Genomic DNA, 11,733 nt, shown 5'->3' with positions numbered 1-11,733 from the left:
TTTTTTTTTTTTCACTTGTATAGTTTCATCGGTAGCTAGCCCTCCTTTTCTCTTTTTTCATTGCGGCTGTGTGGTTTTGGGTAACCGTGCGCGTTGGTTTCCCATTGTTACTATTACCATTATCATCATTGTTGGAACAATCTGCTGCAGTGGAAGCTTACTGGTCAGTTTGCCGCTCATCACCACTGAAGGGGGAGGAAAAATAACGAAAGAAAAAAAAGCAAATTTGCATTTATTTGGATTCGACGTGTGCGACGTTTAGGTACACTCGAAACGTTTACCTCAAGATGAATTTCTATGAACGAGTAGCGAGTGCGTTTTCGTGGATGAGAGGCGCGTCTAAGGCAAAGGGAAGTACAGATGTGCTCACAACCACCAAAATGAAGGAAACTGGAGCCCCGGAGGCGGATGTACAACAACCAAGTGCCTTCACCCCAATGAGGTTAAATGAAGGCCACCGGGATCTGGGGGAGACGACCAAAAAATCACCGGGCGCAACGGCCCCGGAGAGCAGTATTTCCGAGGGAAACTTACCACGGGATGGTGATGACGATGCCTTTTTCACTTTTCTTCTAGGCTCTATTGATGGTGGGCACGAGGAATTTCTGGGTGAAATCAGTAGGAGTGATATTTCCCTTAGTGGGCATAGCAAGCGTCAAGCACCCCTTCCTATTCCTGCGGATGCGGCTGATAGATCCGTAGAAGACGATAAGGATTCGGAGGTGAAGAGTTTGACGAACACCCCGCTCAAAGTGAGTGGATGGGAAGATGTAGCCTTAAGTGGGTTGGGCCGAGGCTCATCGCCGAGTTGGACCATCTACAAGAGTGACTCTTCTTCTGCCGCTCGATCACTTAGGGATTATGAACTGCTGGCGTATATAGGTAAGGGCACCTTTGCTGAGGTAACGTTGGCGCGACATAGAGAAACGCATACATTTTATGCTGTCAAGAAGATATCCAAGAAGAAGGTGTGGGATGAGGACTGCGTCCAATGTACATTCACCGAGCGGCATCTGCTTGCATCATTCAAGCATCCCTTTTTAGTCAACCTTCACCAGGCATTTCAGAGCCAGTCATGCCTTTACCTCGTCCTTGACTTCGCACAGGGTGGTGACTTGTATGTGTTCCTGGAGACGAAGCCGTGGATTAGGGAAATGCGTCGTAAATTGCATCGAGGCGCGGGGTTCAACCAACGGAAAGGGTCAGGATTAGCGGACAGCAAAGTTATTGTTTCCGAGTCACCCTTAAGGCAGCCGCCCTCACCAGGACGTTTCTCCTCCATGCGCTTCGCCCCCGATGATAGTCGCACGCCTATTCGGATTATAGTATTTTGTGCCATCGAAATCGCTCTAGTTTTGCAGTATCTGCACACGCAGGGTTTTGTGTACCGTGATCTCAAACCGGAGAATGTTCTGATGACATCTGATGGCAATGTTGTGCTTGCAGACTTTGGTGTAGCCAAATACCGCGGCGTTCCGGGTGCGGGTGGTACGATTGACTCGGGGACCCGAACAGATTTCCATGCCGGCACTTCGCTTTACATGAGTCCAGAAGTGCTGTTGGGTGAGGCACATGACTCTCGTATTGACTGGTGGAGCTTTGGTTGCATGCTGTTCGAAATGGCAAACGGGCGCAGACCATTCGATGCAAATAACCGGTACGATATAATGAAATCCATCGTTGAAACCGATGTTCAGCTGCAGCCCGGGGATTTCATGATCACTGAGCTCGAGTTGGCGGCGCGTGTTGCACAATTGACATGCCAGTATGAGGAGGAGTACGGCACCCACCGGCCGTTCCGCGGTTCTCTCGTCGAGCGGGGTGATGGTAGACAACATGCAACGGCTCCGTGGCCCGGTGGCGACAGTGCTGGGCAGCCGTTGCGACCATCTGGTCCCGCCCTCTGGACGTTTCCCCTCCCAGATCTGGTTGAGCATTCAGAAGTCACAGAAAAGACGTTGAGCGTATATGATACGGCTACGTGTTTTGAGGAAACGTGGTCGGCACCCAGTGGTGAGAGGGCGAACGCGAGCTCCACGGAACACCACCCTCTTCCTGTGGGGTCCGTGTCACTCGAGAGTAGCGACGCCTTCACGGAACACGCAACAGAAGAGCTGACAGAGGCATGTACATTACTGAAGGATTTGATTCTTGCATTACTTCAGCGGTCGCCCGAAAAACGGCTTTGCGGTGAGCGTGTTTTGGAACATCCCTTCTTCTTATGTCCCTACGCTACTTCGCAGCTGTACTGCACGAGGAAAACATCCATTGTCAGTTGCGGCCAGAGGAATTCCGGTGGGTCGACGCTTAGTTGTAATGCCACCTCTTGCTTACCTCATGTCAGCGACGCTACGGACACAACATTGGACCAAGCTTTCCCCTTGATGGGCTTGCCGTTGGCTAGTTTCCGTTCACTCAGAAGGGCAAGTGTCGCGAGCCGAAGCTGTCGTAGTGACACCAAAGGAACCTCGGACCCGGAGGTTGTCAGACCACCGGGCGCACCGTTCGCGCAAGATTTCCTACACCGTTTCCCAATTCAGCGGCCCGCAGAATGGCGGGAACTATTTCTGTCGGGAGGCATCAAACCGCCGTACGTTCCACGTCTCCGAGCTGCAGATGATCTGCGTTATTTCCCCCACGCTGTGACGGCCACAGGCAAGCGGGTGGCCGATCAACAGCGAGGGCTTCGCAAGCGGCACTCTCGTTATAATGACCTCCGCACCAATTCAGCGAGGAGCCGGCTGGTAGAGCAGAGCGCCTCTGTATCCTTTTCAACAGAAGGGGCTCGAGCATTCCCTTTAGACATTGTTCCAGGCGGTGTGGAAGAGGAGGAAGAATTCAAAGGGATGAAAGAAAGTTCTCACACGCCACTTGTTTGCCCCAGGGAAAGATTGGTGTTGTCGGCGATATCAGAGTGCAACACCACCCCTGAGCCGGACTTCGGGGAGGAGGAGGAAACAAACGAGCCGAACTGCGAACCAAAATTAGGGAGGCGGATTGACTTCTTTGGGTCAGTGTCGGCCCCACAAACACCTAACGCGGTGACGTCAACATCTGCAGAGGGGTTCCCGTCCGAACCATATAAGAGGAAAGATATGGGGCATTCTTCGGGTCCAAGTGCAGAGGACGTTCGGACTCCGGAGCAGATGGCTATGGAGTGGGTGGAGGATCGGATTCGCAATGGGTTTTCAACATCGACGGTAGCTTTAGGTTCGCCTTTGGGAACCACCGTCAACGTGGGCAGCCATGTTGATGGTGGTGAGGACAACCAAAGGCCAGTGTGTACCCCCACGAAATGTGAAACCAAACTTGCGGAAGAGGTTCAGCAAGTGGGAGAGGAAGGTCAACGACGTTCCGTAAGGGGTGTGTGTCTATCGCCTAAGTTCAACGCATCTGTGGCCTCTTCTTCATCTAGAACAACTTACTCCACTTCAGCAACGGAGTGCGGTAAGGCTACTGAGATGGTATATCACCCGGCGGCAGAGTTACCCGATACACTTACGGGTGTGGCGTACGACGTGGACGATTATGTGCCCAGTAGGTCAAAAAAGCGTGGAGCGGTGCTGTTAAACCGTACGGGAATCCCCCCGCACAACTCCTTGGGTCGATGCGTTGCGGAAGAGATCTGTCAACGTACCTCTTCACCAACCGTAGGCCATCACTCGCGTCGACCACCGCCTGTCGGTCACCAACCCGTCGCCACGCGGCGGGTGCTATCGCAAAGCCATCAAGCAGGAGGTGAGTTGGCTTCGACAGATATTCGCTCTCCGATATTGGCTGGCTACCTTAACCGAGAGTCGAGACAGTACGACGACTTCAACAGCAATCGCAGTTCGGTGGCGTCACACAATTTTATAACGCAGGGGAGTGAATTCTGTTTACCATTCTGTGCCACATTGGGTAGCGGCCAAAACTCTGATAGTAATGCTGAGAATAGCGTCTCGCACAAAATGGAAAGCACCGAGTTCACAGGTGCTAACACGGCTCTACCACACTTCATGGACTTCACCTTCAACAGTCATTCGGGCGGCGCGCGGCTACTGGGAAGCTTGGAGGGTGTTGGGAACACGTAAATAATGTCTCTAATAAAGCAAACGCTGTTCGCCACCTGCGTGGAACGGGGCGAAAGAGCGAAGAAATATGTATGCTGAAGGGGATTACGGGAGGTTGCTTTCCGCCCTCGTTCCCAGGGTTAACTCAGTTACTAGCCCCCTCTCTCTTCCTCCCTTTAACTTATCTTTTCCCATGAAGTTGAGGGAGCGGGGTACGTTGAAGTGCGGAACAGAAGAGGGGGCCACTCGTTGTTATTACTTTGATTGACTTCCGATGAAAAAAAAGTATCGGAAAAGTTCCATTACATTCCCCCTCTCGCTAGTCTTATTGTTTGTGTCAAGTTTGTTCATTTGTTTTCATCGTGCGAAATGCGTTCACGCCATAACAGGTCGTTGCTGAGACCGTCTAGTGGTGAAAAGAGAGCGATCCCAGTAAGCAATAGTTTGTTATGTGCATGTTTATATGGGTGTGTCTGCAACTGACCGTGACTCACCGTTTCCCAGAAAGTGAGCAGGGTGCGCGTTGATACGCTCATAAGGTTGTGCACATGAGAAACACACACCAGGTACATCGACGCATATGCGTGTATATATATATACGCATGTATAAGCCTGCTAGTGTGTTTGTGTGGGCATATGGGGTGAAGTACAATTGGTGTACGGGAGGAGTACATGTGCATTTCCATCAATACGCGAGGTATTTTCTATTCACTCGGGCAGAGATGCAGTTTTTTTTGTCTTCTTTCGTGTTGTGGTGGGCATTAGTTCTAGCTGATTAGTCCTTTTTGTTCTCACCATAAACTGCTTCGTTTTCCTTTGCTAGCGTTACTTTTTATCGATGTATCCTTCTTGTTGTTCCTGCTTACGTGGTACGGAGGTTTAAGTAAATGTACATATACGAAAAACTTTTTCACTTCAAACTACCCAGTGACTAAAAGGGGAGAAGACACTTTGTCTCTTTCGTTTCTTTCATTTCTTAAATCGCCAAATTGTTTGGTTGTTTGTGCCGTCGTTCTTTGCTTTTGCATATCCTTCCGCTGCGATAAGCGTGTAAAGGGAAAATACGCACACACGTCTGTTTACACCACCAAACATGCAGGAAGGGGCGGGGATACGGAACAAAAACTACAACAACAAGCCAGTACTCGGCACGCAGGGTTCTGCCAATCGTCTTTTAACTTGTGCTGGAGTGCCGTCTCTATGTGTTAACTTGTGTCCTCCCTCTTCATATTTCCTCTTCACTATTCCTTGACCTGTTGATTCCTTTCTTACAAAGCCGCTCAACTGCAAACGTGTATCCACTGACATGTACCTGTATGTTTGTATGTCATTACCGTATATATTTTCCTCTTCCTTTGGGGAACCGCGCATTCTTCTTTTTCCTGGTTTTGTTGGTATATAACTGTAGGAACAGGCACCGATAGAAGTCCTAATTTCGTGCACACATCTCGTGTCCGCCGGAACTCGGCCAAAGTTTTTTTTTCTTACTGAGGGCATTGTCCGTTTTTACCACGGTAATGGCGAGTCCGGAAGTCAGTTTCATGGACGCCGTGCGCGAGCGGTATGGTGCGCCCGATGACAGTGCGGCGTACAGCGCCGAATCTTTCCTCGTAGGTGAGGCCTCGCGTCGACGCAACAAGAAGTGGGAGCTTGTTGGGATGGAGAAAACTCGACAGAAGCAGGCGGATCACTCAAAACTTGTGCATGTTGTGCTGCGCGGCATGAACATTACCGTTGCGGAGAGTACGACTGGTGAACTTGCCCAAGCGGCTTTGCACCGATTGGAGGAGGTCGATCTGTCGGAGAACTTTCAGCTAACTATAAGGGAAGTGGGGCGCATGGCTCAACATCTCCCGGCCCTGAAAGTCCTTCAGCTTTCCCATAGCCCCGAGTTGTTTCCTGTGGGGACTGCAGAGATTTCTGCTTCTCCCTTTGAGTCGCTTCTTGTGGCGCCACACCTGAGAAAGCTGGTGCTAAATCATGTTGGCGTGCAATCCATATGGCAACTACGGGCCGTTGTACAACTACCCCTGCTTGAGGAGTTGCACTTAGACAACAACAGCATCAAACGACTTGCCCTCTTTGTGGATGACAACGAGGAAAAAACTGCTCATCGCATCCTTCACGAAGCTAACAAGAATGATAACAACAGTGGTAATGATATAAAGAGTGGTTGGTTTCCCGCGGTTAATACACTTAGCCTTGCGCAGAACGAATTGTCGTCGTGGGGTTTAGAGAGCGGCTTGCAGGAATCGATAGGCACAGCGTTTCCCGGCCTGAAACGGTTATTTCTGACCAGTAATCGGATGCCGAATCTCAGCATTACACGTGCCTGTGCTTCCATCGTACCTCACGGAGGCGGTAATAAACGTGGTGATGGGGACACCAGCGACGGATCCCTCGTGGATTACGCGTATCTGCAACCACTTGAGCTCCTGTGCTTGAATGAGAATCCAACCATCACAGATGCATGCACACTGGATGCGGTGCGATACCTCTGTCCCCACTTAACCACATTCCGCATCACGTATAGTGCTATATTCCCGCAATGGAATGAGACACTCGGCCGCATGTACGTTGTTGCATCGCTCCCGAGTATCACAACGTTGAACAGAGGTCAAGTACGGGCAAAGGAACGGATGGACTCAGAGATATTTTACATCCAGCGAGGCATGGCTGCAGAGCAAAAACAGCAGGTGGGAGAGGCACAAGATGGGAGTCAGAGTAAAGTCACTCAAGAAACATTGCGATATCCCCTACTCGATGTTCTGCGAGAGAAGCATAAGGATGTTATCACAGTGATCTACCGCGAAGGTGAGACGGCAAGTCACGATGGTACCATGCACATGATGCTGAACATAGTCCTCCGATGCGACGGTTTCGAGGACACACACAAGAGAGTGCCAAGCTCAATGTCAGTTGGGAAGTTGAAGGCCCTTGTGCGTGCAGTGTATAGCGTGGCTCCGTCCCATCAGCATTTGTCCTTCGTGTCAGGTGATGCTGGAGTGGTAGAGGCACCGACACAACTGGATAATGAGCTGCAGAGCCTTTCATTCTACGGCATGTGTGACCGGGCCATAGTACTGGTAGTTGACACATCCCTTCGGAGTTGATGCATGAGCCTCGCAACACTCCCTGAAGCGAAGCGAAGAGAATTGAAATATTAATTCGCAGCCGTGCCACCGCTGCAAAGCAACCAACCTTATGCAGCTCTCGTTGTTCTTATATGATTGATTACTCTCCGTTTGTGAAACCTTATGCGCGGTGGTTCCCTGGAGAGCCCTGATGATGACGCCAACTGAGGGTCTTTTCTAGCGGCCGCTTTTCGTAGGGAACATGCACACGGTGAGGGGTGATTTAAGTTGGAAATACGAATGGTAGCGGATATTCTGTTTTACTCCACATAGATATGAGGCCGCGCGTATAAATAAATAAAAATAAATGGGCGTATCTCTCGCTAACCTTCAACACAAACAATATCGGTCCGACTTCCTTCCTAATATTCGTCGCGCAACCTTCCGGTTTTCTTTTTTTTTTTCACGTCTTATTTAGAACTCGCTTGAACACAGGGACTTGAATAACTTCATTAGCCCAACGGCGGAGATCCACGTGAGTGATTTCATGCAGAGACTCTTTTTTAGATCGACATGCGCACGTGTCAGATGTGCCGACCTGCGGCTCAAACCACCGGTATCCATCCCGCAAGTGACTTTCCAAACTGTCGCTTTTTCCAGCAGCGCAGCGGGTGCTGCCGTGAGGAGCGGAGCCGAAGGGACGAATACAACAACAAAACGTCGCAGTGGTTTCGGCGGCGGTGCCGGTGGAGGCGGGCCCGTGAAGGATCGCTATCCGCCCCCAGCAACTGATCTCGGTGATCCGCGGCGACGCCTGGCCGTGCTTGTGGATGCCTCAAGTGTTGACCCCCGCGTGTTTCGCAACACAATTCTGCCAGCAGCGCTGAAGGTTGGCACGCCAGTACTCATACGTATATTTTCGGTGCAGCTGAGCAGTGAATGGGAACCTCTCGTGGCCGGTAGCGGAGGGACAAGGGAATCAGCAACCTCAACGGAACCGGAGTGGAAGACGTCTGGCACCGCTAATGATGGGAGGGAGGAAGTTAGTGGGGCCGCGGGGTCTCGCGACAGCGGCGCGTGGTGTCCGCCGGTGGAGTTTTTCAGGGTGGAGCGCTTCATTCCTGTGCCAATGCAAATGGAGGCCGATGCAAATCATATATTTGACTTCCGTAAACAAAACCAGATTGAGGCGGTGGCGTTTGTGTGCGGCGAGGTAGATCGCGGCGTGTTCGAAGGATTCCTTCCTAATATAGCAGGTAATGGGTTCAATCAATATGTGTTAGATGAGCTTGGTATGGCGAAGGAGGTGCTTGAAGATGGAAGATCCGAAGACGGGACGCCCACAGTGCAGAAATAAAAATAATGGGTGCAAGAAGGCAGATAATGTGAGGGTTGATGGAGGAGAGGGCTATTTAAGAAGGTGAAAGGAGTTTAGAGTACAGCAAGGGAACCGGTGCCAAGTATTCCTGTGGAGGAAAGGTGTACCTTTTTGCAGGGTTTCTCATTCCCAGAATGCACACACGCACACCCTCTGCCTTTTCGTATTGTTGGCAGTGGCGTTCGGTAAACGCCACCGCCGAGCTGTACATGCGGGAAAGGGGCAGAGGGTTCATTGTACAATGAGTCGGCGTTACTTTCTCCCTTTATCCTTCACTGCTTGTAATAAAACCCTCTTTTTGCTTTCTCATAATCGTGTTCATCCTTATTTCCACACTTTCCGCTGTTCTCTGTTCACTTATGTGCGTGCACATACGTACATTATGTGTTGTATTTTGCGCAACGCTCACGGTACTAGTAAATGGGATTTGTCGACCGTGGTGGCGGTCGTGAAGCGAAGGGTTCGAGCCTACGGCACTCCAAGAAGAACCCTGGCGCCCCTGCTGCCAGAAAGGCCTCCTCCGTGAAGCAACAACCACTCGCACGTGTGGCTCCAGTACCACCAACCTTCAGGGATCATGTGCAACATGTAGATGCCTCAGTTGCCATTCTCTCCCGCAAGTTCGGTACGGGATACAGCGAACTGCTGGTGAGGGCAGCAAGGGAGGGTGGAGTTGGAGCTGCGCTCACGTGGTGCGGTAATTTTGAGCAGCAGGATGCGCTCATTGAATTGTGCAGGCAGCACAACGCTGCAGCATCTGTGTTGGATGGGGAGGAGGGTTGCAGCAAACTCTACTGTTTGGTGGGTGTGCATGTGAATAGTGTGGATCGTACCCACAAGCAGCAGCAGGAAAAATGGATGGAGGGCGTTGTAGCGTGGACGAGGCACCAGGAGGTAATTGGGTTGTTATCAGGGTTCAGCCTTACCCGAGACAGTGGCACGCACTTTGCGCAGGAATGGTTACTCAAGGAGCTGTGGCGGAAAGCGGGTGAACTTCAGTTACCGATTGTGTTGCACCTTTGTCCAGACGAGCGAGACGGAGCCGTGGTAACACCCGAGGATATTGGTGCGAACGGAAACAGTGAAAACATGCTGACGGACGGAAATCACACTGTGGACCGGGCTGCTGAGCTGATCGCTGAGCTTATGTTGGATCAAGCGGATGAAGGCGGCTGCGGAAAAGAGCACGGAGCCACGAGGAAGAATCCCACCGCTGTTGTCCTTCACAATGGTGTTGGCGCGTTGAGCTGTTCCTCAGCAATGCGTGAACTAGTCAGAAAGCATGTTCCCAAAGCTCCGTCAGAAGCAACAACAGGGGCAATCGGTCGTGGTACACCACCTATTTATGTATTAGCGACTGCTGAAGGTGTCACAAGCAGTAATGCGCCGGGAATCTATCGACCATCATTTGTTCATTCCCTGCGCAACTACGTATCGCTGTCCCAGTTACTCATTGGCACGGGTTCACCGTGGAACACGCCACAAAATATCCCTGATGAATACTTACGAACGATGCACAACGAACCGGCCAACTATCAGTACGTCGCCCTCGCGGTGCACAACGCCATCAGTAAAGATGTGTTGGCTGAGTCACCAGAGCACCAGGAATTCTGCGCTACCGTGCGCGACAACTTTCTTCGCGTATTTTTCGGGTCCTCTCCTAGCGGCAAGCAGTCGCCACAACAACCGTGTGACGCCAGAACGGAGGAGGCGGTGGGGGAAAAAGCTGCGGATAAGCCTCCAAAGCCCCCTGTGCATTTTGATCCCTCCATTAAGACATCGTCTGACGCAGTGAAATCCTCACCTGAGTCTATGCGATATTACTTGTGTCTTAAATGTAGGCGGAAGCTGTTCCATGAACGCGCTCTTCTTACGCACCCCCCAGATGCTGCCCGAGCCCATTTCAATGTTCGCCAGGCAGCGGCAGGGAGAAAAAGTGCGTTGAAGGGTAAGCACCAACCGGCGGTTGGTTCGTGCGACAGTGTTTGCTTTCTTCGGGTCGTTGATGGTGCAGAGGGCGAGTGGTGCGTTGAAGATAGTGGCGTTGTTGTGCACCGATTGAATGCAACGGTCAGCTGCGGCGGTTGCGGCTCCAAGTTGGGCACTGCTGCTGATGATTGCTCCTGTCCTTGTGGCTGCGTAATCGCGGGGACTACTGCAAGATTGGCGGCCACCAAAGTTGAGGCCCCAATTGGGAGGAAGGCGGGAGGTGATCTTGACGAACTTCTGTTGGAAGCTGCACGGGAGCGGGAACAACTGTTGTTGGAGCGCGAGACTGCTGGGCACGGTTGTGGAAGTGACAGTGATGACGACGGTGAAGGCAAGCGAAAGGTAAAAGAGGCCAAAAAGAATGTTAAAACCAACAATCGCTCGAACTTTACGCACTTCCGGAACAAGAATTTTGCGCCCAAGCAGCACAGAGGTCATCACGATGGGTCAAACGTTGCCAACGTTGGCATGAAGGACGATGTTGATAAGGTCAGCGATGGAGACGGTGACGGTGACGATGAGAGGCGGGTAGTGGAGGACACTGCTGCGGGGCGGAGGGCGCGACGCAAGCAAAATAAGAAAAGTAACCGACACAGCGTAAGTGAAACCCCTTCTGAGTAGTCCCTGTCGTATGTTGTGCGCCCCTGTTGATGTACTCGCTAAAAGTTCCCTTGCAAACATATGAGGGCATAGCGGCACTAAAAATAATTCTGGTTGGTCAGCATTAAGGTGTGAAGAAAAAAAATATGTCTAAATTACATTTGCAATGCTTTTGCTTCTACTGCTCCTATCGTTGATACCTTTATTTGATTCCTTCCTCTCTTCTCTATTATTCTGTGTTTTTTTCTTTTGTTTTCACCAGTTTGTATTCACAACCCCGTTCTCGGCGTACTATGTCGAGTGACGAAGTTGCTGCCACCGGAAAGGGTAAAAAACCGGCTTGTAAGATATGCTGCGCGTGCCCAGCGGAACGTCAGGCGCGTGATGAATGCACTCTTCTAAAGGGTGTAGAAGCCTGCCAAAAGGAAATTGGGACATTCTACAAATGCCTGCTCCATGAGGGATTTTCGGAAGAGGAAGTCGAGCGTCTCCGAGGGAGTGTCCGGAGTTTTTAGTGTCGTGTTAACTTAACAGATGAATATTGTTGGACGCTATACGACTGTTGCGTTGTTGCTGCTATCGTTATCATGAGACGTGAAGGGAATTAAGAAGCGAAAACGGAGGAAGATGAAATGTGTGA

General features: G+C 51.1%; 5 protein-coding genes across 5 annotated transcripts; all 5 read left to right on the top strand.

The window, feature by feature from the left end:
* Window positions 1-287: 287 nt before the first annotated feature.
* TEOVI_000844500 (AGC/RSK family serine/threonine kinase, putative) lies at window positions 288-4,073 on the top strand (the record flags this gene model as incomplete). Its single annotated transcript, XM_067220247.1, has 1 exon — window positions 288-4,073. One exon carries the CDS (start codon window positions 288-290, stop codon window positions 4,071-4,073), a length of 3,786 nt encoding a protein of 1,261 aa, XP_067076348.1.
* A 1,496-nt stretch (window positions 4,074-5,569) lies between these two features.
* Window positions 5,570-7,165, top strand: TEOVI_000844400 (Ubiquitin-like domain containing protein, putative; the record flags this gene model as incomplete). The annotated part of the gene is made up of 1 exon (XM_067220246.1): window positions 5,570-7,165. The coding sequence occupies one exon, from the start codon at window positions 5,570-5,572 to the stop codon at window positions 7,163-7,165; it is 1,596 nt and encodes a 531-aa protein (XP_067076347.1).
* Window positions 7,166-7,673: 508 nt separating this feature from the next.
* Window positions 7,674-8,483, top strand: TEOVI_000844300 (uncharacterized protein; the record flags this gene model as incomplete). Its single annotated transcript, XM_067220245.1, has 1 exon — window positions 7,674-8,483. One exon carries the CDS (start codon window positions 7,674-7,676, stop codon window positions 8,481-8,483), a length of 810 nt encoding a protein of 269 aa, XP_067076346.1.
* A 441-nt stretch (window positions 8,484-8,924) lies between these two features.
* TEOVI_000844200 (TatD related DNase, putative) lies at window positions 8,925-11,114 on the top strand (the record flags this gene model as incomplete). The annotated part of the gene is made up of 1 exon (XM_067220244.1): window positions 8,925-11,114. The coding sequence occupies one exon, from the start codon at window positions 8,925-8,927 to the stop codon at window positions 11,112-11,114; it is 2,190 nt and encodes a 729-aa protein (XP_067076345.1).
* Window positions 11,115-11,386: 272 nt separating this feature from the next.
* TEOVI_000844100 (cytochrome c oxidase copper chaperone, putative) lies at window positions 11,387-11,608 on the top strand (the record flags this gene model as incomplete). Its single annotated transcript, XM_067220243.1, has 1 exon — window positions 11,387-11,608. One exon carries the CDS (start codon window positions 11,387-11,389, stop codon window positions 11,606-11,608), a length of 222 nt encoding a protein of 73 aa, XP_067076344.1.
* Between the last annotated feature and the right edge of the window lie 125 nt (window positions 11,609-11,733).

The sequence above is a fragment of the Trypanosoma equiperdum genome (genome assembly GCF_001457755.1).
Source record: "Trypanosoma equiperdum strain OVI genome assembly, contig: ctg_1092, whole genome shotgun sequence".
NCBI classification, from domain to species: Eukaryota; Euglenozoa; class Kinetoplastea; order Trypanosomatida; family Trypanosomatidae; genus Trypanosoma; species Trypanosoma equiperdum.
This window is presented reverse-complemented; position numbering and strand designations above follow the sequence as displayed.